Source organism: Podarcis filfolensis (genome assembly GCF_964270895.1).
Source record: "Podarcis filfolensis genome assembly, chromosome: 18".
NCBI classification, from domain to species: domain Eukaryota; kingdom Metazoa; phylum Chordata; class Lepidosauria; order Squamata; family Lacertidae; genus Podarcis; species Podarcis filfolensis.
Genome location: NC_139622.1, coordinates 10,351,445 through 10,378,408, shown reverse-complemented (window position 1 = coordinate 10,378,408; position 26,964 = coordinate 10,351,445). Strand labels below are relative to the sequence as shown.

Below are 26,964 nucleotides of genomic sequence, written 5' to 3'. Positions count from 1 at the left end.
AACTGCGGGAGGCAGTGGAAGACAGGAGGGCCTGGCGTGCTCTGGTCCAGGGGGTCACGAAGAGGCGGACACGACTAAACAACAACAACATCACTTTGTGAATAATAATAATAATAATAAAGCACCCTTCCTCTGTTTCGTTCGAGTCTCCCCCCACCTACCGCTCCCTGGTTTTCCCACCCGCCCCCCAACCTTGCCAGCAGTACCCACCTGGAAGACGACGACTTTCCCGTCGTCAGCCTGAAGATAGAAGGTCCACGTGGAGGAAATGAAACTCTGCGCCGAGCTGACGATATCGTTGCAGAAGCTGGAGACCAGGTCGAAGACGGAGAACGAGGCAGGTTTTGGGTCCAGGACCTGTGTGAAGATAGGCGTGAGCCAATCTGAAAACTCCCCAAACCCTGAAAGGTCGGTTTCTTACAGGTGTGCATTGTGGATTTCTGTACCCAGACCAAGTACAGTGGTACCTCAGGTTACAGACGCTTCAGGTTACATACGCTTCAGGTTACAGACTCCGCTAACCCAGAAACAGTACCTCGGATTAAGAACTTTGCTTCAGGATGAGAACAGAAATTGCGCACTGGTGGCAGCAGGAGGCCCCATTAGCTAAAGTGGTGCTTCAGGTTAAGAACAGTTTCAGGTTAAGAACAGACCTCTGGAATGAATTAAGTACTTAACCCAAAGTACGACTGTATATGGGGAAATGTCCCCAGCCACTCTGGACAGCTCCCAGCAGACTATTAAAAGCACAACAGAACATCAAACATTAAAAACTTCCCTAAACAGGGTTGCCTTCAGGTGTCTTCCAAAAGTTAGATAGTTCTTTATTTCCTTGACATCTGATGGGAGGGCGTTCCACAGGGTGGGTGCCACCACCGAGAAGGCCTTCTGTCTGGTTCCCTGCAACCTCACTTCTCGCTGGGAGGGAACAGCCAGAAGGCCCTCAGGCGATGGACCCAGGTGTCCGGGCTGGATGATGGGGGTGGAGATGCTCCGTCAGGGATACAGGGCCGTTTAGGGCTTTCAAGGTCAGCACCAACACTTTGAATTGTGCTCGGAAACGTCCTGGGAGCCAATGTAGGTTTTTCAGGACCGGTGTTATGTGGTCTCCACTCCTAGTCCCCAGTCTAGCTACCACATTCTGGATTAGTTGTAGTTTCCGGGTCACCTTCAAAGGTAGCCCCATGGAGAGCGCATTGCAGTAGTCCAAGCGGGAGATAACCAGAGCATGCACCACTCTGGCCAGTCAGTCTGCGGGCAGGGAGGGTCTCATCCTGCGTACCAGATGGAGCTGCCCTGGACACAGAATTGACCTGCGCCTTCATGGACGGCTGTGGGTCTAAAATGACTCCCAGGCTGCACACCTGGTCCTTCGGGGGCACAGTGACCCCATTCAGGACCAGGGAGTCCCCCACACCTGCCCGCTCCCTGTCCCCCAAAACAGTTCTTCTGTCTTGTCAGGATTCAGAAAGGCAATGCCTGCAGCCCACGTTGCGATCCAAAAGCCTGCGCCAACACACATTTGCAGACACACTCTCTGCCTGTAGCGACAGGTGGCAGGATGCGTTGTTTGGGCACAGGATGTTCCCTGCCCACAGCTTGGCTTTGGAGGAAATTTCTGGAGGAACCAGCCTTCTAAGATCTTTTTAAGACTAAAGAATGGCTCTCTAATCCCCCAACACACATAAATTTCCCCCCTGACAGTCAGTCTCACAAAACTGGCGAAAGCAGCTACGCTGTCCCTCTAGGCTGAGATTTCGATGCCAAACCCACACAGGGGCCAATTTAGTAGTAATCTGGATGCCGTGTTTTCGCAGAGAGAGAGGGGTTTGGGGTTCCAGCACCCCTTTTAGGCTTGTTTGCGTACTCCCAGAGGAGTGGCCGACTCTGGGGTTGCGGCGCTCATCTCGCTTTACTGGCCGAGGGAGCCGGCGTACAGCTTCCGGGTCATGTGGCCAGCAGGACTAAGCCGCTTCTGGCGAACCAGAGCAGCGCACGGAAACGCCGTTTACCTTCCCGCCACAGAGATACCTATTTATCTGCTTGCACTTTGACGTGCTTTCAAACTGCTAGGTTGGCAGGAGCAGGGACCGAGCAACGGGAGCTCACCCCGTCATTGCGGGGATTCAAACTGCCGACCTTCTGATCGGCAAGTCCTAGGCTCTGTGGTTTAACCCACAGTGCCACCCGCATCCCTATAGCTTGTTTAGCTTATACGTAAATCCAGCACTGGTTTACCTTCTCTCCCCTGCTGTCTGTCTCCGGCAGCTGAGTCCTGCATCCCGTCGTACAGCCAAACTGTTCATCGCCGCCACCGTAAGCTTCCATACAGGCTAAATTGTCAAGGAGGGTGGGCAGGAAGAGATTGGGGGGAAAGAGAGGTTACCCGCCGCGTCTCTGCGTGAGTCTGCGCTCTTTCCGATGGGGCGAGGAGTACTGTCGCGTCTCTGCACTTGGCTGCGAGTTTGGGGGGAATCTCTCAGCGGAACTACCTGCCTCCGAAATGAGGGTACACCTCGACTCCCTGAACAAGTCCCTGCTCTGGTTTTGCTACCTCCCGACCGGAAGACTTTACTGCCTTCAAAAAGACAGAGTCTATTGCAGAGTTAATCACATCCTACGAGGGAAGGGTTCCCCCCTTGTTTCGTGCCTGTCCCCCTCAATTTTCCATAATCCTTCCCCTCCGCTCGGCTGTCTGTGGGAATCGGTTGCAGAATATAGGCGGTGGAGAGATGACAGCCGTTTAAGTGGAAAGGAAGTTCTGGATAATGTAACCGAGCGAGATTTGGAGACGGGGGGGGGGGGTGTTTGTAAAGAGGAGGGGCGCGGGCTCACCCGATTCGCACTCGACTCTCGTTGCGTTCAGGTCGGCCGTGGCGTCCACAAAATGACAGATGGAAAACAGCCGGCAGCCCCGGTAGCAGGCGTTGAGGACTGCATCCTGGAAAAAAATATTTTTGTGGGGGAGGGAAGAGTGGAGAGAGAAATTAAAACATTGTGCATGTCCCGCACAATGACAGCATCTTAAAAAGCAGAGACATCACCTTGCCAACAAAGCTCCGTATAGTTAAAGCCATGGTTTTCCCAGTAGCGATGTATGGAAGTGAGAGCTGGACCATAAAGAAGGCTGATCGCCTAAGAATGGATGCTTTTGAATTCTGGTGCTGGAGGAGACTCTTGAGAGTCCCATGGACTGCAAGAAGATCAAACCTCTCCATTCGGAAGGAAATCAGCCCTGAGTGCTCACTGGAAGGACAGATCCTGAAGCTGAGGCTCCAAGACTTTGGCCACCTCATGAGAAGACTCCTTGGAAAAGACCCTGATGTTGGGAAAGATGGAGGGCACAAGGAGAAGGGGACGACAGAGGACGAGATGGTGGGACAGTGTTCTCGAAGTGACCAGCATGAGTTTGACCAAACTGCGGGAGGCAGTGGAAGACAGGAGTGCCTGGCGTGCTCTGGTCCAGGGGGTCACAAAGAGGCGGACACGACTAAACGACTAAACAACAACAACAATGTCCCACCACTGTCACAGAATCATAGTTCCCTCCCGGTCCCATTTCCTTCGATTTCGCCCAATCCGGACGTTTGGTCTCTTGGTCACTTCTAGGTGTGACCAAAGGACGGGAGCCAGAGATTTAGGGCTATGCAGGCAGAGAGCAGGAAAACAAAAAAGGTAGTTTTGAGCGGGGAGATGTTAGTTCGGCCCTCGCCACCCCGAGCCTAGAATATGGCGGAAGGCCTGACAATATTTGTGCCTACCTACAAGGAGCCTTGTATGGGTGGGTGGCCGAGATATATTTTTAAAATATTTATCAAAGGAAATATTTGCACGGCCCCGTCTCTCTCGTATACAGTGGTACCTCGGGTTACATACGCTTCAGGTTACAGACTCTGCTAACCCAGAAATAGTGCTTCAGGTTAAGAACTTTGCTTCAGGATGAGAACAGAAATCGTGCTCCGGCGGCACGGCAGCAGCAGGAGGCCCCATTAGCTAAAGTGGTGCTTCAGGTTAAGAACAGTTTCAGGTTAAGTACGGACCTCCGGAACAAATTAAGTACTTAACCCGAGGTACCACTGTATATGTACGCTGCTAACGGCAATAAAAACCATTCGTTGAAAAATGGGTGGCGATGAACCGTTTTGGAAGGAAGTGTTCTCAATCGCCTGGTCGGAAAAATTTTCAGCCGATGTTTAAAAGTTGGAAAATGCCGCAGAAAATCTAGTGTCCCGGTCAGGTAATCTGTTCTTCCTGGGTCAGAACCAACTTGGGAGTCCCGTGTTCTGGGCACCACAATTTAAGAAGGGTATCGACAAGGATATTTTTTGGGCAACCAAGATGGTCGAAGGGTCTGGAAACCGAGCCTGATGAGGAACGGTTGAAGGAGCTCAGTATGTTTAGCCTGGAGAAGAGGAGATAAGAGAGCCATCTTCAAATATCTGAAGGCCTATCACAGAGAAGAGGGAGCAAGCTCGTTTTCTCCTGAGCACGACTCGAGTTTTATATGAGAGTTTTATTTATTTATTAACGTTCTTATGTTACATCGGCAAACGTTATCATATCACATCACAAGGCTTATTATATTTTCAGCATGTATACAAAGTTTATAGACCTAAAGGAAAGAAACAAGGACAAAAAACTATTCCAAAATCATATATGTACCAACACTTTGGACTTTCTGTCTATCCCCTTGTATATTCCTTTTTTATTGTAGATTTCTTTGCATTTTATCTATCTATATATATATAAGGGTATGGTGACTTCTGTTTCAGGGTATCTGAATGCACATGCACACGAAAGCTTATATACCCCAGAACAAACTTACTTAGTCTCTAAGGTGCAACTGGACAATTTATTTAATTTATTTCAATAAGGACAAATTTAAGGTAAATTTAAGGGGCCCCTGACCGTTAGGTCCAGTCGTGGCCAACTCTGGGGTTGCGGCGCTCATCTCGCTTTATTGGCCGAGGGAGCCGGCGTACAGCTTCCGGGTCATGTGGCCAGCAGGACTAAGCCGCTTCTGGCGAACCAGAGCAGCACATGGAAACGCCATTTACCTTCCCGCCGGAGCGGTACCTATTTATCTACTTGCGCTTCGTGCATTTGAACTGCTAGGTTGGCAGGAGCAGGGACCGAGCAACGGGAGCTCATCCCGTCATTGCGGGGATTCGAACCGCCGACCTTCCAATCGGCAAGCCCTAGGCTCTGTGGGATAAATGTAAGGTTCTGCAGTAAGGCAGGAAGAACCAGATGCACAAATATAGGATTGGGAGGGGACACACCTGGCTTACTAGCAGTACATGTGAACAGGTTCTGGGGGTCTTGGTGGACCACAAGCTGAACGTGAGCCCACAGGGTGATGCAGCAGCAAAAAAAGTGAATGCTATTCTGGGCTGCAACCACACCTGTCCAGATCAAGGGAAGTAATTGCTCTGCTCTATTATTTTGACCTTCCCAACAAAGGTCCGTATAGTGAAAGCTATGGTTTTCCCAGTAGTGATGTATGGAAGTGAGAGCTGGACCATCAAGAAGGCTGATCGCCGAAGAATGGATGCTTTTGAATTCTGGTGCTGGAGGAGACTCTTGAGAGTCCCATGGACTGCAAGAAGATCAAACTGATCCATTCTGGAGGAAATCAGCCCTGAGTGCTCACTGGAAGGACAGATCCTGAAGCTGAGGCTCCAAGACTTTGGCCACCTCATGAGAAGAGAAGACCCTGATGTTGGGAAAGATGGAGGGCACAAGGAGAAGGGGACGACAGAGGACGAGATGGTGGGATAGTGTTCTCGAAGCTACCAGCATGAGTTTGACCAAACTGCGGGAGGCAGTGGAAGACAGGAGTGCCTGGCGTGCTCTGGTCCAGGGGGTCACGAAGAGGCGGACACCACTAAACAACTCAACAACAACAACAACAACAACAACAAATCATTTTGACATTGCAAGACACCGCTTCCAGAGAGCTTTCTGAGTGAGTGTTTTGCAAATGCTTGCATATAAATAACACAAGTAAACAAATATATATATATATTATATCCATGCACATCACTTAACGCAGGCAACCCGCAGATACAAATACTCAGGTACCCCTCCAGGTTAATATCTCGCTTGTCAAATTGCTCTCACGTAACGTTCAACCCAAATCTACCCTTCCTTGTTAATCTAAGCGCATTATCCATCTCTGCACTAACTTCGAGGGTTTTTTTGGGGTTTTTTGCAAACTGCCCTGAGGTTTTTCCCTTTTGCCTTCCTTTTTACTATCCAGCGGTGCAAAGATCTTACAAAACAGATAAATAGATGCTTTTCGAGGGCAGGTTGGCAGGGGAATGGGATAAGTCTTCTTAGTGAATAGAAAATTCAGTTTGAAAACAGTAAAATGAAATAAAAGCAAGTCTAAAGAGGACGTTTTTTAAATTTATCCGACGGAGAGAAAAAAATTATTATTATTATTTTTTAATTGCCTTCCTGTGGGATCAGCGGGAGCGTTAAAAAAAGTATTCGCTGCATCACCTTTGCGATTGTCCCAGGAACATTGGACTGACAGAAAGGACATGAGAGCAGCCTCTTTGACCCGATTCTGCAACACAATTCACGCCCCTCAGTTGGCTCCGGATCAGAACCAAGGAGAGAGGGGGGCGGCTGCACAGAACCTCCATGGCCAGGAGCAATCTACCGGGAAATTGCCAGCAAGCAGCGGAGAAAAACGGGGGCACGCACACGCGCGCGCACACACGCACACACACACACACACTGACCTCCAAACCAGAGGCCGCATTTAAATGGGCCAAGAAATCTTAAATGTCTTAAAGAATTTAAGGATTTAAATGCCTTAAAGAATAATCATTGCATAGCTTGCAAACTTGGCTTGCTTATTTTAATTGCGTCCCCTTTTCTCAGTGCATCCCATACTCCTTTCGCAGCACTGCACAAAATTAATTGTGTATGTCACAAACACGGCTTATGCAAACCCCCCAAAATAAAAATTGAATGCAGAAGAACAAAAGATGTTTTGGGAGATGAAATCCCCTGTACAGTTCAGGTTGTCTGCAGCTAAATCCTACGCAGCGTGGACCCATTAACGGACCCATTAACGGAACGGCACACAAGTCGTCTCCTTTTGTTCCAGTGGGTCTACTCTGAGTATCTGGGCTCCCAAAGGTGGAGGCCGAAAGCCCCAGGAAATTGGAAACAAATATAGGTTGCGTGTCTGCGAAAGAGAGATGGGCGGATTTTAGCTTTGGGGGGGGGGAGGCTATAGACAAAACAAAAATAAAAATCAGACAGCATCTTTATCCGAAGCGTTTTTCTGCCAATGGACGAGCGGGAGGGGGCAGTGATGGATTGGTACCTGCAGAAAGCAGATCCCACATGCGGGGAAAAATAAATACAATTAAATTAAAGCACCTCGCACCTAATTAAAGCAATACACCAGATATGCTCCCCTAAAAAATCAAAACGGATAATTTTAAAATGGCATGTTTCATTTTTATTTTACAATTGCTTTCCCCCTCCTTTTTTCCCTTCCCTTAAACCTTTTCCATCTCTCTTTCCTTCCTGCCTGGAAAAGATGGATGCTGGTATTCTTCTCAGTTTCGGGGGCCACGAGGAGCGGGGGGGGGGCGGCAGGGAGAGACAGGCATCAAAGGCTATTTATCTGCGTTATTTTTGATTCTCCTCGGGAATTTCTGTGTGCGTTTTAACCGAAAACCCTGGCGGAAAAAGCCACCTTGGAAAGAGACAAGAGCAGGAACCCCAGACGCTAAAAAACCGAATTTATTCCCGATTTTAAATACGACAATCGCTTTTAACTGAGCACGAATCTTGGGTTGCTTCGAGAAGCAAATCTACCCCTGCTTTTCAATGCGATCGCTTTTAATGGCGCACGAATTTCGGGTGCTCAAAGCAGCAAAATCTACGCCTGCTTTTAAACAGAATCGCTTTTAACTGCGCGCACATCTCGGGTGCTGAAGGAGCAGATCTTTTTGCTGCTTTTAAATATAATATTCGCTTTTAGCCGTGCACGGATCTTGCGCGTTTGAGGCGTGCGCGTCCGGCGGTGCCATTTCTCTGAATGATGGCTTGCCTGCAACGCCATCCCCGACTCCGAGTAGACCCATTGGAACCACGGGGCGAGCTTGGACCTGGGTTCGTTCTCTCTCTCTCCCTCTCCGTTTGGGGGCAAGGGGTCTACTCGGAGTAGGAGCCTGCGCCGCGCGCCCCTGGGTGGGTTACCTTGGCGCCGGGGGTCTGGAGACGGAGACTAGGCGCGCAGCGCGCTTGGCAAGCGGAGATATCGCCCAGCTGAGCCGAGAAAGGGTCGCCGTCTCCCGGCGGAGGAGAAGACGAAGGAGGCGGCGGCGGCGGAGGAGAAGGAGAAGAAGAGGAAGAAGGGGATGATGATGATGATGAAGGAGAAGAAGAAGCGCCGCCGAGGGCCGCCAGCCCGGCCCGCGGGAGCAGCAGGAAAAGGAGCAGCGCCGCGCCTTCGGCCATCCTGCCCGCCTGCGATGGAGGAGAAGATGGAGAGGCCCGAGGAAGAAGATGAAGAGGACCAGGAGGAGGAGGAGGAGGAGGAGGAAGGCAGCCGAGGGAGCCCGGAGCGCGCGCAGGAGGAGAAGAAGGAGGAGAAGCGTCGGGGGCGCGCGGGGCGAGCAGCGGAGCAGCCTGGGAGAGAGGAGGAGGAGGGGGAAGGAGGGAAGCGGTGCCGGGGCGCAAGGGAGGGAGGAAGAAATAGGTGCTGGGGCTCGAGGGAAGGAGGAGCAGATAGGTGCCGGGGCTCAAGGGAGGGAGGGAGGGAGGAGGAAATAGGTGCCGGGGCTTGAGGAAAGAGGAAATAGGTGCTGGGGCTCGAGGGAAGGAGGAGCAGATAGGTGCCGGGGCTTGAGGAAAGAGGAAATAGGTGCCGACGCTCAAGGGAGGGAGGAAGAAATAGGTACTGGGGCTTGAGGAAAGAGGAAATAGGTGCTGGGGCTCGAGGGAAGGAGGATCAGATAGGTGCCAGGGCTCAAGGGAGGGAGGGAGGAAGAAATAGGTGCCGGGGCTCAAGGGAGGGAGGAGGGGGGAGGAGGAAATAGGTGCTGGGGCTCAAGAGGGGAGGAGGAGGGCGGGAGGGAGGAAGAAATAGGTGCCGGGGCTCAAGGGAGGGAGAAGTAGGTGCCGGGGCTGAAAGGAATGAGGGAGGGAAGAGGAAATAGGTGCTGGAGCTCAAGGGAGGGAGGAAGGAGGATATAGGTGCCGGGGTTCGAGGGAGGGAGGAGGAAATAGGTGCCCGGGGCTCAAGGGAAGGAGGAGCAGATAGGTGCCGGGGCTCAAGGGAGGGAGAAGTAGGTGCTAGGGCTGAAAGGAATGAGGGAGGGAAGAGGAAATAGGTGCTGGAGCTCAAGGGAGGGAGGAAGGAGGATATAGGTGCTTGAGGGAGGGAGAAGTAGGTGTAGGAGACTCTCTCTACACAGCCCCCCCAATATACCACAGGGCAGGTTCCCCTCTCTTCCTCCAGAAGTCCAACACCATCTCCTTTGTCTGACTAATATTTAGGTGCAAGTTATTCTCTAATGCATTAGGGACGCAGGTGGCGCTGTGGGTTAAACCACTGAGCCTAGGACTTGCCGAACAGAAGGTCAGCGGTTTGAATCCCCATCACGACGGGGTGAGCTCCTGTTGCTCGGTCCCTGCTCCTGCCAACCTAGCAATTCGAAAGAACGTCAAAGTGCAAGTAGATAAATAGGTACCGCTCTGGCGGGAAGGTAAACGGCGTTTCCGTGCGCTGCTCTGGTTCGCCAGAAGCGGCTTAGTCCTGCTGGCCACGTGACCCGGAAGCTGTACGCCGGCTTCCTTGGCCAGTAAAGCGAGATGAGCGCCGCAACCCCAGAGTCGGCCATGACTGGACCTAATGGTCAGGGGTCCCTTTACCTATTCTCTAATGCAGGAATATAACCAATGGAGCTGTTTGGAAATAAACAAGGATGAAAACTCATTGGCTCAGGGGCAGAACTTCTGCCTCGCAGAAGGCAGAAGGGGCTTTCTTTGTTCTCCAGTTTAATATAGGAATCCATGTGGATTTTAACGATTCATTAGACGCCACCACTGATGTTTTATGGCCAACGCAAGATGGGGATGCAAGGAAAGGTGCCAAACATGCCTGAGGGCGTCGCAACATATGCATCTAAAATTCTAAATCAATCCTTTGCATATTGGTGGAGAATTTGTGGCACCAAGAGAGAAAAGTAATTTTTAGGCTTTTAGATTCTGCATGCATACGTTAACAGCAAGCATCGGTTTAAAAGTCTGTCTTGTTGTTGTTTAGTCGCTAAGTCGTGTCCGCCTCTTTGTGACCCCCTGGACCAGAGCACGCCAGTCCCTCCTGTCTCCCACTGCCTCCCGCAGTTTGGTCAAACTCATGCTGGCAGCTTTGAGAACACCGTCCCACCATCTCGTCCTCCGTCGTCCCCTTCTCCTTGTGCCCTCCATCTTTTCCAACATCAGGGTCTTTTCCAAGGAGTCTTCTCTTCTCCTGAGGTGGCCAAAGTATTGGAGCCTCAGCTTCAGGATCTGTCCTTCCAGTGAGCACTCAGGGCTGATTTCCTTAAGAATGGAGAGGTTGGATCTTCTTGCAGTCTATGGGACTCTCAAGAGTCTCCTCCAGCACCATAATTCAAAAGCATCCATTCTTCGGCGATCAGCCTTCTTTATTGTCCAGCTCTCACTTCCATACATCACTACTGGGGAAACCATAGCTTGAACTATACAGACCTTTGTTGGCAAGGTGATGTCTCTACTTTTTAAGATGCTATCTAGGTTTGTCATTGCTTTTCTCCCAAGAAGCAGGCGTCTTTTAATTTCGTGGCTGCTGTCACCATCTGCAGTGATCATGGAGCCCAAGAAAGTCTGTCTTAGGATGGGACATTACCCCCCCCCCCGTCATTTTCTGCCCCACACAAGAGGGAGAATACCTTCCTCTTTTTAAGAAAACACATTTCTATTTTTAAAAAATAAATAAATGCAAGAGACGAGGCATGCCAGTTTTGAAGAGGGCCTTCTCGGTGGTGGCGCCCGCCCTGTGGAACACCCTCCCTTCAGATGTCAAGGAGATAAACAACTAACTGACTTTTAGAAGGCATCTGAAGGCAGCCCTGTTTAGCGAAGTTTTTAATGTTGGATGTTCTGTTGTGCTTTTAATATTGTGTTGGGAGCTGCTCAGAGTGGCTGGGGAAGCCCAGCCAGATGGGCAGGGTATAAATAAATAAATTTATTATTATTATTATTATTATTATTATTATTATTAACCTTGCAGATAGGTGAGGGGGTGGAGGAAAGGCCAACCAATGAGGACCCTCTCACTTAGTTGCAGCTCTTGCAACCCGGCTGGTTCTTTCAGGGTGCTGATGACAAACATCGTCCATATTCCTAAGCTCTTTGGGGCATTTGGCCGCGGTGAGGACACTGAACCGCCTGGCTTGAGCCAGCCTCAGGACTTTTCCGATGGTCTTAACGCCTCTAAGTGAATGAATGAATCGGTCTTTATTTGCACCAGCCATCAGCCATAGCAATAAAACCACAATACGATATACAAAGAATAGAAATAAAAAGTCAATTATATACAATACATCTTAGGGTTTTGAATCAGTAGTCAAACAGTGGATCTGATTCTGATTGCTCCAGTGAAAAACCTTGCCACCTTTGCTGTCACCTGCTCATCTTGGTCTGCCAAGAGAAAGGACACTGGGGCAGTGGCTGGGCGACCCGGAATGGACGATAAAAGAGGGGTGATAATCTCATTCCTCAAGTCTTTACAAAGAGGGCAAGCCAGAAGGGCATGCGCCACTGATTTGGGACGGCCGTCTCCACAGGGACGTTTTTCGTGTGGGATCTGCTGGAATTGTCCCTCAAGTCCAGCCGAGGGCAAGACATTCAATCTTGCGAGAGTAAAAGCGCGTCTATATATCTAGGTTATGTAGAAAAGCTATGACAAACCTAGACAGCATCTTAAAAAGCAGAGACATCACCTTGCCAACAAAGGTCTGTATAGTGAAAGCTATGGTTTTCCCAGTAGTGATGTATGGAAGGGAGAGCTGGACCACAAAGAAGGCTGATCGCTGAAGAATTGATGCTTTTGAATTCTGGTGCTGGAGGAGACTCTTGAGAATCCCATGGACTGCAAGAAGATCCAACCTCTCCATTCAGAAGGAAATCAGCCCTGAGTGCTCACTGGAAGGACAAATCCTGAAGCTGAGGCTCCAAGACTTTGACCACCTCATGAGAAGAGAAGACTCCCTGGAAAAGACCCTGATGCTGGGAAAGATGGAGGGTGCAAGGAGAAGGGGACGACGGAGGACGAGATGGTGGGACAGTGTTCTCGAAGCTACCAGCCTGAGTCTGACCAAACTGCGGGAGGCAGTGGAAGACAGGAGGGCCTGGCGTGCTCTGGTCCAGGGGGTCATGAAGAGGCGGACGCGACTAAATGACAACAACAACAATATGCAGATAGGGTGCTGGAGAGTCGAAACGGGAAGGTGGAAAATAGTTGTACCACGGGCAAAATTTCCTTATTGTGGCCAAGTCGTGTACCATTTCGGGGCTGACAAATGAGACGGTCTGCTTTACTAGAGTACAAAGTGATGTCATGCGGATGCCAGGTGCCCGCTCGCTTCAACACCCCGGGCGATGAAGTCACCGTGCCTGGTTCCCCCATTTTTCACCAGGCCCGTGGTGACAGCTCGGCCGCCCTCATCCGTCTTCTGAGGTGGCGAAAGGCCGGTCCGGGAACGCCATGGCATCATGGCCAAGGAATGTGGCTCGGATCCTGTTCCCCGATCGCGAACATCTGTTTGGCTTGCCAACGGTCCGTGCGAGACGAGGGCAGAAAGCAGCGGGCGCCTTGGCATCCCGTTCCGAATCCTCAGCGGGTGCCCGGCTTGCCAAAACACCAACCGGTGGGGGTCCGGGCTGGCCTCCCATACTTTTTTGACCACCCTGTTGTTGGGGGGGGAGGAGCTTCTCTCCCCACCCCACCCCACTGCCTCCATCCCTGGGTCCATCACTTGCTTCCCAAGGAAAGAGGGAGCCGTTAATTTGTAATCACGATCAAAGACATTTTGCAATTGCCTCATATTTCCACTCCAGAGCATCTGAACGTTCTTGGATATGCCATAATAATAATAATAATAATAATAATAATAATAATAATAATAATAATTTATTTACACCCTGCCAATCTGGCTGGGTTTCCCCAGCCACTCTGGGCGGCTTCCAAATGAATATTAAAAACAATACAACGTGTTGTGTGAGTATTTAGGGAATCTGCACCCTGTGTTTCTAGGGTGCATGGGGAAATTATTTATTGAATTTATACAGTGATTTTTTCCCGTGGGGATGCAGGGGGACGTATACCCCTAAACATTTTGTGGATCTTTGTCCTTTTGTCCATTTACAGTGGTACCTCAGGTTAAGTACTTAATTCGTTCCGGAGGTCCGTTCTTAACATGAAACTGTTCTTAACCTGAGGTACCACTTTAGCTAATGGGGCCTCCCACTGCCGCCGGAGCACAATTTCTGTTCTCATCCCGAAGCAAAGTTCTTAACCCGAGGTACTATTTCTGGGTTAGCGGAGTCTGTAACCTGAAGCGTCTGTAAGCCGAGGTACCAGTGTATATGAAATACGCAATCTCTGCCAAACCAAATAAGCAGGAATCTTATGAATATCTTAAAGTCGCAAAATGTGCACTCTTGATGGATTCTCTTGAAAACATAGGACCAAATAAACAAGAGATTGTTCAATGTTCCGTAAAGATTATAGAAAAAGTTTATATTGATATTGTACTTGGTCCTCGTGTTGCCTTGGATATTACCAATAATGGTTTGCAACACAGGGGTTTAAATTGTTTGGGATATTTGATGCAATGGGCTCCCTTCTGGGAACTGTAGCGCCACGATGGGCAAACTACAGTTCCCGAGGTTCTTTCGGGGGGAAGTGCCGCACACTTTTTCAACGCTATTCAGATGTCTGGTGCGAGCCTCGTTTTTCACTGGGATCTGCAAAGTTCTGCAGCCCCCCCTGCCAGGCAAAGATGCACCCTTGACCCCAGAAGGTGTGTGATTTATGACTCCGGTTCCGCAACACATGTGAACAGGGGAACAAGACCATCTCTCTTCCCACCTGCGCCAGCCCGCCTCGCCCCCCCCAGCAGCGTCCGACCCCCTCCATCCTCGCTTTCCCTTTCATCTGCACCCCAACCCCCGCTGCGGATACCACCCTTTCTCCACCAAGCCTCATTAACGTAATTTATTGCCTTCCGCAAACCCTTCTTCCCCCCCCCCCCCGCGGCTTAATGGGGAACACATGGGGGGGGTTAAGAAAATTGGAGCTGGCGCAATGGCCCGAGGAGAAGGAAGGGGGCGCGATGTGGTTTTGCAATCCTCGTGGGAAATAAGTCTTCTTTTTTTTGGGGGGGCGCCTCCACTTTTGCAAAGTTCCCTCCCTCCAAATAATAATAATTTTTTATTTGTACCCCGCCCGTCTGGCTGGGTTTCCCCAGCCACTCTGGGCGGCTTCCACAAAGACCAAAAATACACTAAGATGTCACACATTAGAAACTTCCCCGAACAGGGCTGCCTTCAGATGTCTTCTGAATGTCAGGTAGTTGTTTATCTCTTTGACATCTGACGGGAGGGCGTTCCACAGGGCGGGCGCCACCACCGAGAAGGCCCTCTGCCTGGTTCCCTGTAGCTTTGCTTCTCGCAATGAGGGAACTGCCAGAAGGCCCTCGGAGCTGGACCTCAGTGTTTGCTCCCCCCAAATAATAATAATAATACCCTGAAGTACAAATTGAGGTAAGGTCCTGGGACGAGGAGGGGGCAGATGCTTGATGTTTTATTCTGTTTTTAGTGTTCTGTTGGGAGCCACCCAGAGCGGCTGGAGAAACCCAGCCAGATGGGCGGGGTATAAATAATATTATTATTATTATTATTATTATTATTATTATTATTATTATTGAAGATTTTGATGATTAAAGAGCACAACTCTGTCCGTTTCCCACGCAGGCTTAAAAAGCAAAGCAGCAGGGCGCTTTTAGAAGCTTGCAGGTCAGTTGGCAACCTTTAACACCGCCCTGGCCATTTGTGTGTTTGGGACGAGCGGTGAAGATGAGAGGAATTGAGATTTATGCGCCCTGGCAGGAAAACCGCTCTGTGCACCTGTTCACAATATGCACAGCTCGCAGGACCGGGCTGCCAGCCTCCTCAACTCCAGAACTAGTAAATCTGCCCGGGTTTTAATAGGAAAAACCTTCCCGTCTCTTTGGAAGAGGCTAATATTTACAGTCTGTTCGCCTCGCGGCCTCCCCTCTTTCTCCAGGCAAGATGGCTCGGTTTTGCGGCTTTCCTTTCCAGAGATTAAATATTATTATCTTATTCTCACGAATAGGGCAGCTGCCAGCCCCAGGGTTCAATTTTCCGCCGTCTTCGGTTTATTCCAGAACCTTGAGGACCAGAATCTTAGCTTATTTTTAAAGGACAAACCTTTGCATCCGCAGAAGAAGATTTCAAGGTAGGGCTGTGGAAGACTCGCCGTCTGAACGCCCGAAAAGCAGCGGTCGGTCAGTACTGATCAATACCGAATTGCGATTCCTGCATTGGAAGGGGTTGGAATGGATGACCCCCCGGTGTCCCAAATCTATGATTTCCAGGTTGGGCTGTCCCCTGCCTGAAACCATAGAGACCTACCTGCTGCTGCCAGCCAGGGAAGGAAGTTTTGAGCCAGGCTGGCAGAATGTTTCCAGCGAAGTGAGATGACGTTTGCTGTTTGAACAAGCATCCGTTCTTGATATCTTTGAGTTGAGGTCAGGCAACGTTTTGTCAATAAAAAGGTTGCCCCACACCTTTCGGCGCAGCGCTGTCAATTTCCTTATTACTACTACTACTACTAATAATAATTTATTATTTATACCCCGCCCATCTGGCTGAGTTTCCCCAGCCACTCTGGGTGGCTCCCAATCAAGTATTAAAAACAATACAGCGTTAAATGTTAAAAACTTCCCAGAACAGGGCTGCCTTCAGATGTCTTTTAAAGATAGGATAGCTGCTTATTTCCTTCACATCTGAAGGGAGGGTGTTCCACTGGGCGGGCGCCACCACCGAGAAGGCCCTCTGTCTGGTTCCCTGTAACCTTACTTCTCGCAATGAGGGAACCGCCAGAAGGCCCTCGGAGCTGGACGCCGGTGTCCGGGCTGGACGATGGAGGTGGAGACACTCCTTCAGGGATACTGGGCCATTTAGGGCTTTCAAGGTCAGCACCAACACTTTGAATTGTGCTCGGAAACGTACTGGGAGCCAATGCAGATCTCTCAGAACCGGTGTTATGTGGTCTCGGCGGCCGCTCCCAGTCCCCAATCTAGCTGCTGCATTCTGGATTAGTTGTAGTTTCCGGGTCACCTTCAAAGGTAGCCCCACGTAGAGCGCATGGCAGTAGTCCAAGCGGGAGATAACTAGAGCATGCACTACTCTGGCCAGACAGTCTGCGGGCAGGAAGGGTCTCATCCTGCGTACCAGATGGAGCTGCCCTGGACACAGAATTGACCTGTGCCTCCATGGACAGCTGTGAGTCCAAAATGACCCCCAGGCTGCGCACCTGGTCCTTCAGGGGCACAGTCACCCCATTCAGGACCAGGGACTCCCCCACACCCGCCTGCCCCCTAGCCCCCCAAAACAGTACTTCTGTCTTGTCAGGATTCAGCCTCAATCTGTTAGCCGCCATCCATCCTTCAACAAGTTTGGGGTGGTTTTTTTGTGAGTGTGTGTGTGTGTGTAAGAGAGAGAAGCCGCTTTTATTACCTAAGAGCATTAAAAACCTGTTTTAATTGCACAACTGGGATTTGGCCAGGATGTGAATTGGCAGTTGTGTCCCGAAAGGCTCCTTTGGGGATGGAGAGACACTCCGAGGAGGAAAGACGGGAGGCGTTTGGGACTTCCCCGTTGAAAGGAAAGGCGACTGGGAAGTTTGTGGAAATTATGCAAAACCCTGGAGGTAAACAGAGAGAGGAAAGTTTCCCTTCCCTGTCTCATTACGCTAGAAGGCATGAAAATCCGAGAAAGCTGAATGCTGGGAGATTCAAGATGGAAAGGTTGTCTCATGTTTTGATGGAACTTCCAGGGCCACAGGCAGTCTATCTTGATTTCTCTGTTCTCTCTGGGCATCTAGTTATCTCCCGCTTGGACTACTGCCTTGCGCTCTCTGTGGGGCTGCCTTTGAAGGTGACCCGGAAACTGCAACTAATCCAGAATGTGGCAGCCAGACTGGGGACTGGGAGTGGCTGCCAAGACCACATAACACTGGTCCTGAAAGACCTGCATTGGCTCCCAGTATGTTTCTGAGCACAATTCAAAGTGTTGGTGCTGACCTTGAAAGCCCTAAACGGCCCGGTATCCCTGAAGGAGCATCTCCACCCCGGACACCGGGGTCCCTCTCCCGAGGGCCTTCTGGTGGTTCCCTCCCTGTGAGAAGCGAGGTTACAGGGAACCAGGCAGAGGGCCTTCTCGGTGGTGGCGCCTGCCCTGTGGAACGCCCTCCCAGCAGATGTCAAGGCAATAAAAAACTGTTTTACTTTTAAAAGACAACTGAAGGCGGCCCTGTTTAGGGAAGTTTTTAATGTCCAACGCTGTATTGTTTTTAATATTCTGTTGGACGCCGCCCAGAGTGGCTGGGGAAACCCAGCCAGATAGTTGGGGTATAAATAATAAATTATTATTATTACAGTGGTACCTCGGGTTAAGTACTTAATTTGTTCTGGAGGTCCGTTCTTAACCTGAAACTGTTCTTAACCTGAAGCACCACTTTAGCTAATGGGGCCTCCCGCTGCCGCCGCACAATTTCTGTTCTCATCCTGAAGCAAAGTTCTTAACCCGAGGTACTATTTCTGGGTTAGCGGAGTCTGTAACCTGAAGCGTATGTAACCTGAAGTGTATGTAACCCGAGGTACCACTGTATTATTATTATTATTATTATTATTATTAGAACAGGATGCCCAGCTATGTTGGCCACAGGCCCTGATCCAACAAGGCTCTTCAGCGCAGAAGGTAAAAAGGGGAATTAAGGAGGAAAAGGAGGAGGTCAGTTTCTGTACAGCCCCAAAACCAAGCCCTGTTCTTCCACTCTGGCCCCTGTCCAGACCCCCCTGCTTGCCAAATGCAAAGTCTAGTTTGTCTCGAAGGGATGAGGAGAGAGACCGCTCCGGCTTGCAGGGAAACGCAAACACAACAGCTCCTTCGGAGGGATAAAGCAATTTTCCACATCGCCCCCGCACTGTGCACTAGCAAACAAAACAAAAACCTCTCCCGTCTCTCTCTTTCTCTGTGCCAACTGCTACTTCCTTGAAGGCCTTTTGTCAAGACCCGGGAAGACCAGTTATATTTTATTTCGCTCCGTCATCGCTTATCTTCTCTCCCAAAATAAGTATGACCACAATAGGGTCACAGACACTCTTAAGTGTCCTTGTTTTCCTGGGACAGCCCCAGTTTTACAGAAGCTGGTTTCTGACTTGATTCCGGAACGTCCCACTGTTCCTTAGGACATCCCTATTTTCAGGGGAGAAACGTTGGAGGGGATGGAATAGGACGTCCCTATTTTCAGGGGAGAAACGTTGGAGGGGATGGAATAGGACGTCCCTATTTTCAGGGGAGAAACGTTGGAGGGGATGGAATAGGACGTCCCTATTTTCAGGGGAGAAACGTTGGAGGGGATGGAATAGGACGTCCCTATTTTCACGGCACAAACGTTGGAGGGGATGGAATAGGACGTCCCTATTTTCAGGGGAGAAATGTTGGAGGGGATGGAATAGGACGTCCCTATTTTCAGGGGAGAAATGTTGGAGGGGATGGAATAGGACGTCCCTATTTTCAGGGGAGAAACGTTGGAGGGGATGGAATAGGACGTCCCTATTTTCAGGGGAGAAACGTTGGAGGGGATGGAATAGGACGTCCCTATTTTCAGGGGAGAAACGTTGGAGGGAAACTCCTCCTGTTTCTCCTCTGTTTCTCGGTTTGTTGGAAATATTTCATATTTCGTAAGATGCTGAGCCTTTGCCTCGGAGGACGTTCTGTAAGTAAATTTTTGAATAATAATAATAATTTTTGAATAATATCCAATGTGTCCGGACGATGCTTTGTTTGCAAAAGGAATCGGTTTTTATGCATCCTGTGCAATATTAATAACTGCAAGAGACATGGCCTAAAAGGAATGTGACTTGGGAGGGAAGAGGAAATACAAAAGCTCAGGCACTTCAGAGATAGACTGCTTCTGAACTTGGAGGCTGCATTTAGCATCCTGGCCGACGGAGATGAAGATAATTCTTGAATTTTGTCTCACCTGCAGCAGATCTGCGTCCCCCAGGCCCCACCCCTAACTGCCTAGCTCCACCCCTCGACCCTTCCAAGCACCGCCCCTTTCACTCCCCTTGCATTGTGGAGGGAAATGGGGTTTTCCGCTGGGTTCCAAAAAGAGAAAAGCTCTTTTTCGTCCCCTGCTTGGAGAGAAAGGAGTTAAAAGGGGGAAAGGAGGTTAATAAATGAGCTATTAATCTGGCAGTGGTAGTGAGTAAAGATTTCAAGTGGGAAACACCAGGATTCTTCGCATTTCTGCCTCTTTTATTTGCCCCCAAAGTCCTTTAAGAGAAAGGAAGGATGTAGCAAACAAGAGAGAGATTGGCTGAGTTGTCACGCCACAAAGTCAGATGTTTCTTTCTAATAGCCAAGAGTTTCGCCAGGGCCACGATTCCTGGTCTCATCGAACACAGCGGTTCTTACTTCCGAGTAAACGGCGCAACCACGAAATGAGAAATGCAAGTTTGCCCTATGTGGAGCGAAGCGCCGTATTTTCAAAGCACATTTCCCGCCCCATCCCGAAAAACCAGTCTGCTAAGGGCGCCGGGAGTTGTAGCGCGGCAACTATAACTCCCAGAGCTCGTGGGTGCGGGGGCTTTTGATGTATGTTGCGCACGCAGCCAGGGCACAATTGGGGCAGACCCACACTACGCAAAAACACACACTTTCCGGAGAATTCTGGGAACTGTAGTTTAAGGGGGCGGGGGGCGGACTTCAGTTCCAGGAACTTTTTCAGGGGGGAGTCATGTGCATTGGATAGGCTTTAAATGTACAGTGGTACCTCGGGTTACATACGCTTCAGGTTACATACGCCTCAGGTTACAGGCTCTGCTAACCCAGAATTAGTGCTTCAGGTGAAGAACTTTGCTTCAGGATGAGAACAGAAATCGTGCTCCGGCGGCGCGGCGGCAGCAGGAGGCCCCATTAGCTAAAGTGGTGCTTCAGGTTAAGAACAGTTTCAGGTTAAGTACGGACCTCCGGAACGAATTAAGTACTTAACCCGAGGTACCACTGTATAGCGATGTTATTCAGAGAGTTGGATGGGGCCCCCTGAGTAATCTAGTCCAGCCCCCTTTGCCCCAGCCACAGCAGACTGGTGGCCCCCAGAAAGCTTCACACAAAGGAAAATGGCCCTTGCGTTTTAAAAAAAAACCCTTCCCATGGTAATAAGCCAATTAAACCTCAGGCAGTGATGGACTCTCCTCTGAAGGTATTTCAACAGGTGGCTTACCTGTCAGGGATGTTGTACATCCCACAAATGGTTTTGTGTGTGGACCAAATGACCGAGGCAGTCTCTTCCAACTCCACAATGTGTCGAGCGGCCTGTGGAACTCCCTGCCACAAGATGCCCACCCGGGGCTCGCTTGCACGCTCCGCCGCTGAGCTACGGCCAGTTCCCTGAAAGAGACGAAACAAGTTTCTAGTCTTCACAGTTCCGTACAAACGGCCCAACCTGGAAAGCTGCCGTGTATATAATAATAATAATAGTATTCAATCAATAGATTTTATTGCATTAGCCGTGTGGCCATAGCATGATATACATAGAAATAATAGTATTCTAATAATTTATTGTATATACCCCACCCTTCCGGCTGGGTTTCCCCAGCCACTCTGGGCAGCTTCCAGCAAAATATTAAAATTCTTAATACTTGGCGCTCTAAAATGTGGGCTATTGCTGTGCTGGAGGGGGGAAAACATCAGCTAATAAGTTGAGAGTCAGTAGAGGGCCAAAAGGGATTATTTCATATTCCTCAGGGTCTCTTCCAACTCTAAAATTCTGTGATTCTACCTGCTTGGCCTGACTTTAAAAGGGCTTGTGCAGAGTTCCTCCGGCCTTGCGCCTAGAAAGCAGTTTTGCCTTCGCCCTGGAAAAAACCCGCTCTTTCGCGATAAATCGGAAACAACAGCCGTCCGCAGAAAACCAGACTGCTATTTAATCCGATTCAGTGCTGAACCGCAGGTGTGGATGAGGCTTTTATTTTGTTTGCCAGCAAGGAGGAACATGGACCCCTCTTGGCTGATATATTGACTCTGAATCCTAGAATAGTAGCTTTGGGGTGGGGTGGGGGGACACACCCAGGGGTTCTCTAGTCCAGCCCCCTGCAATGCAGGAATCTTTTCCCCCAACACCTGGCACAACAGGGCCCACGTTGCGTATCACCTTGCCTTGTCTAACCATTGCGTTATAAATCATTCCGGTCGCTACTTTCAACGCATAAAGGTAAAGGTAAAGGGACCCCTGACCATTAGGTCCAGTCGTGGCCGACTCTGGGGTTGCGGCGCTCATCTCGCTTTACTGGCCGAGGGAGCCGGCGTACAGCTTCCAGGTCATGTGGCCAGCAGGACTAAGCCGCTTCTGGCGAACCAGAGCAGCGCACGGAAACGCCGTTTACCTTCCCGCCGGAGTGGTACCTATTTATCTACTTGCACTTTGACGTGCTTTCGAACTGCTAGGTTGGCAGGAGCAGGGACCGAGCAACGAGAGCTCACCCCGTCATTGCGGGGATTCGAATGGCCGACCTTCTGATCGGCAAGCCCTAGGCTCTGTGGTTTAACCCACAGCGCCACCCACGTCCCACTTTCCACGCATACCTGTGATTTATTTATTTTTGGTTCGGCTTCTGTTTGACGGCGATCCTCAATTGCGTACGGACTGTGCAAATTGTCACGAGATCCTAATAATAATAATAATAATAATAATTTTTATTTTTATTTTATTTATACCCCGCCCTCCCCAGCCAAGACCGGGCTCAGGGTGGCTAACACCAAATATAAAAACAATTGATTGAAATACAGCTTTAAAAAAACATGATTAAAATACAACATTAAAACGTTAAATGCAGCCTCATTTCAGTGCAAACTCAATCAGAAACTTTTTTGGGGATAAAAACGTCAAGTCTTCACCAAGGCTAACTTGTATATCATTTTAAAAAAATAAATGAAAAGGTTCTAGTCCTCATGAGAACGGCAGAGTTTCTGTCTACTCCTAGATGCTGGAGATTCGAACTCAGGACCTCTGGCATGCAAACCTGGGGGGGTGGACAGAGAATGCCAGTCCCTGTGACCCTGAATAAAAATTCTTAATTAAATCTCAGTTACGCTAACCAAAACCTGGGGCAGAATTGGAGTCCTCAGTGCCCATTTTAAAAAAAAAAATTAATAACTTTTTTATTCAAAATTAAAACAAAACATATTATCCAGAAACATATCATCCTTATTCCCCCCCCCATTTTTCCTCTCTCCCCCCCACAGAACCCCCACACTTCCCTCAGTTCCAGTCTTTGATTTCTCTAAAAATGCTGTTACACAGTTGTATAGATCCTCAAACTATTTAGCTGATTATTATCATTAAAAAGTTTGTGAATTCAAAACCAGCCAAGGAGTCCAGTTTGCTTTGTTGCGTCTTCAAATACTTTGTAAAGGGTTCCCATTCATCTTTAAAGTCACAGTTATCCCTGTCCCATAGCTTGTATGTCAGTTTTGCCAGTTCTGCATAGTCCATCAATTTTTCTTGCCACGATTCTTTAGTTGGGGTTTCTTCAGTCTTCTATCCTTGTGCTATTAAAACTCTCGCGGCCGTTGTCGCATACATGAAGATGTTTTTCAGCTTTTTGGGCAGATCTTTCCCTACAATCCCTAATAAAAATGCTTCAGGTTTTTTAACAAATGTTAAATGGAACATTTTCTTCAATTCGTTGTATATCATTTCCCCAATTTTTTTAATTACCTTACAATCCCACCACATATGATAAAATGTCCCCTCCTTTTCCTTACACTTCCAACATATATTTGAACTAGTTGTGTACATTTTCCCTAACTGCACTGGTGTTGTGTACTATCTGTACATCATCTCCATGTAATTCTCCTTCAATAGGGAACAATCTGTAAATTTTAAATCGGTTTTCCATAATTTTCCCCAATCTTCCATCATAATGCTATGACCCACATCTTGTGCCCATTTAATCATAACTGATTTTACCTCTTCATCTTTCGTCTCCCATTCTAATATTAAATTTTTATTTTGGAACCAGGGGGCTGGTTTCCTCTTTTGAGGCCTGGCTAAAGAGAATAACTCGGCTGGAAGCTTTTCCTCCTCGTCCGAGATTTCTCCCGCTTGGTGTGGGATGGGTGATTCATCCGGCGAAAGGTCGAGAGAAGAGAAAATAGCCACTAAAACACATTCCCGGCAGCTGGGTGACTCAGTGGGTGTGTGATGCACCAAACCGGCCCCCCCAGGATAAACCGTGCACAAGTGGTTTTTGCAAAAAAAAAAAGGGGGGGGGGAGACTGTCATTGCCTGACCTTACAAACAATTGTCTGCCTGACTCCCACCAAATTTTTCTTCCTGGAAATTTGCTCATTGTCGTTCACGCCGTTTTTCTCGCTTTGGGTTCCTTGCAGGCTGCAAATCCAGCTTTCTGGCCTGGCTGCGTGTGGTGTGTGTGTGTGCCGAACTCTGCCCATGCTCAGAAGCACCCCGGAAAGCAGTGGCGTAGCGTGGGGGGTGCAGGGGGGGCCGGCCGCACCGGGCGCAACATCTGGGGGTTAGGGTTAGGGTTAGGGGGTGCAAATCCACAGGTTAAGGGGCGCAAATCCACGGGTTAGGGGGCGCAAATTACTTGCCTTGCCCCGGGTGCTGACAACCCACGCTACGCCACTGCCGGAAAGTAAGGATGGGGAAGGGCTGCAGAGGATGCCAGGTTTAAGGGGGCAAGAGAGACAGAGACCCTGGTCTGGAAGTTTGAGACAGGTGGACCGACGATCTTATTCGGTGCAAGTTAAATCGGTCCTTCATTCAGAATCACGAGGACTTTCGTTGTTCAGTCGTTCAGTCGTGTCCGCCTCTTTGTGACCCCCTGGACCAGAGCACGCCAGGCCCTCCTGTCTTCCACTGCCTCCCACAGTTTGGTCAAACTCATGCTGGCCTCTTCGAGACCACAGTCCCACCATCTCGTCCTCTGTCGTTCCCTTCTCCTTGTGCCCTCCATCTTTCCCAACATCAGGGTCTTTTCCAGGGAGTCTTCTCTTCTCCTGAGGTGGCCAAAGTCTTGGAGCCTCAGCTTCAGGATCTGTCCTTCCAGTGACCACTCAGGGCTGATTTCCTTCAGAATGGAGAGGTTGGATCTTCTTGCAGTCCATGGGACTCTCAAGAGTCTCCTCCAGCACCAGAATTCAAAAGCATCCATTCTTCAGCGATCAGTCTTCTTGATGGTCCAGCTCTCACTTCCATACATCACTACAGTGGTACCTTGGATTACATACGCTTCAGGTTACAGACTCCGCTAACCCAGAAATAGTGCTTCAGATTAAGAACTTTCCTTCAGGATAAGAACAGAAATCGTGCTCTGGCAGTGTGGCAGCAGCAGGAGGCCCCATTAGCTAAAGTGATGCTTCAGGTTAAGAACAGTTTCAGGTTAAGAACGGACCTCCAGAACGAATTAAGTACTTAACCCGAGGTACCACTGTACTGGGAAAACCATAGCTTTGACTATACGAACCTTTGTCGGAAAGGTGATGTCTCTGCTTTTTAAGATGCTGCCTAGGTTTGTCATCGCTTTTCTCCCAAGAAGCAGGCGTCTTTTAATTTCATGACTGCTGTCACCATCCGCAGTGATCCACAGGGCAGGTGCCACCACCGAGAAGGCCCTCTGCCTGGTTCCCTGTAACCTCACTTCTCACAGGGAGGGAACCGCCAGAAGGCCCTCGGCGCTGGACCTCAGCGTCCGGGCAGAACGATGGAGGTGGAGACGCTCCTTCAGGTATACTGGACCGAGGCCGTTTAGGGCTTTCAAGGTCAGCACCAACGCTTTGAATTGTGCTCGGAAACGTCTTGGGAGCCAATGTAGGTTTTTCAGGACCGGTGTTATGTGGTCTCAGCGGCTGCTCCCAGTCCCCAGTCTAGCTGCCGCATGTTATCACAGTGGCCAACTAGTTGCCCCAAAGGGGAAACCAAAAGCAGGATTTGAAACGAGAGCAACTCTCCCTGCCTGCTGTTTCCAGCAACTGAGATTTGGAAGCAGAGTAGCTTTCTTTAAAACAAACAAAAAAACCCCACCGTTTGAAAATATATATGGAATTTGCCATTAGCTCATCAGCGCCATCTAGTGTCACATTTGTATAATACATTCACAACACACTTAAAACGTTATATAGGAAATTCCTCGCAGACCAGTTAAGTTCTTTGGCACAAACAGCAGGTACTTTCCAGGCCTCATAGAATTGTAGAGTTGGAAGGGACTCCATGGGTCATCTATCCCAACCCTGCAGGAATTGCAGCACTTGAACCCACAACCATGAGATTAAGTGTCTCGTGGTCTACCGACTCAATGACAGATCTCTGTGTGTGATTCTAAAAGCCAAGTTTATATGCATTTTTAAAAATGGGACAGGTTTCCTGAGGTTAGCAACTGATATGTGGAGGCAGAAAGGTTTTCAGGGAGGGAGGGAAACCGAAGCAATTTGCAAGCTTTTAACTTACTCAGAACTCTTCGTCCAGCCCTGTGCTACTCAAAAGCTGACAAAGTTGAATCGGCCCCAATTATAGGAGAGAGAGAGAGAGAGAGAGAGAGAGAGAGAGAGAGAGAGAGAGAGAGAGAGAGAGAGATATGGAGGAGCCCCCTCCCATTCCAGGAACCTCTGGGCTGGGGGTAGATTTCAAGTTCGACACAGAATTGTCCTGAATACTGAAAAAAAAAAAAAAACCATCCATTTCACCCTGAGATATTCTTTTTCTTTACCTATCAATTTTGGGGGTGCTTGTTGACAAACAGGTCTCTCAGGTTAGTTATATGGAAGCAGAATAAGGGGTTTGGGTGGGGGGGTTGGCGGAAAAGAGGAAGGAAGCCAAACCACTTTGCAAGCTTTTAAAGTCACACAGAACTCTTCGGAAACGCCTGCGGCGGAGCCCTGCGCAACCCTAGAGCCTGCACAGTTGAGTCAGCCCCATAAGAAAAATCAAGTTTAGACATACCCCAAAAAACCCCCACGCGCGCACGTTTTCGCCCTGCGCTGGAAAGCTTATTCTAAGTGCATTGGCACGCGAATAAACCCAGGTGTCCGGTTCCTCTGTCTTGCTGAGGTCAGAGGGGGTTTCAGGGGATTGCAAGACTGGATTGCGCGCCCCCCTCCAGTATTACTCACCTCAGCCATTGCTCAGAGAACACAACGCGGGTGTTTGCGCATGAGAGAGAGAGAAAGACCTTTTTTTCCCTTGCGAGATTTCTTCCCCAAATCCCCAAGAAAGAAATGATTTTCCTTACAAAAGAAAGCAGTCTTGTATAGATGAGCCAAAAGGATTGGGGCGGGGCGGGGGGAGCTGAGTAGGTATTTATTGCCCTGAGTCAGAAATGATCTTTTCAGCTTGCTGATTGAGCAACAGGCGGGATTAAAAAAAAAAAAGGTGTTTTTTTTGCGGGAGGAGAGAAATGGAAAGGGGTTTAGGGTGGGGGGAGATTTTGAGAGAGAGACGCCCCTCTTGCAAAAGGATGCGACGCGTCTCCAGGAGGGTCTCTCGCAGGTCCATTTCAGAAAAGGACTTGCTAATTTCAACTTCATTGACTCTCACCGCCACCCAAAAAAATAATAAAAAGGCCAGAGGGG

At 49.4% G+C, this 26,964-nt stretch overlaps 1 protein-coding gene across 3 annotated transcripts in view; it reads right to left on the bottom strand.

Moving 5' to 3' along the window:
* Positions 1–26,697, bottom strand: part of TMEM59L (transmembrane protein 59 like) — a 32,092-nt gene extending 5,395 nt beyond the window's left edge. For 2 of the 3 annotated variants that reach the window (XM_083594780.1, XM_083594779.1), the window contains exons 1-4: positions 8,230–8,609; positions 2,836–2,941; positions 2,239–2,333; positions 211–357 (exon numbers count right to left, since the gene is read on the bottom strand). In XM_083594780.1, coding sequence (XP_083450906.1) covers positions 211–357; positions 2,239–2,333; positions 2,836–2,941; positions 8,230–8,490 — 609 coding nt within the window. In that variant the 5' untranslated portion in view covers positions 8,491–8,609. Of the gene's footprint in view, positions 1–210; positions 358–2,238; positions 2,334–2,835; positions 2,942–8,229; positions 8,610–26,505 lie in introns of those variants that run through there. The other variant, XM_083594781.1, reaches the window with a different exon arrangement.
* Between the last annotated feature and the right edge of the window lie 267 nt (positions 26,698–26,964).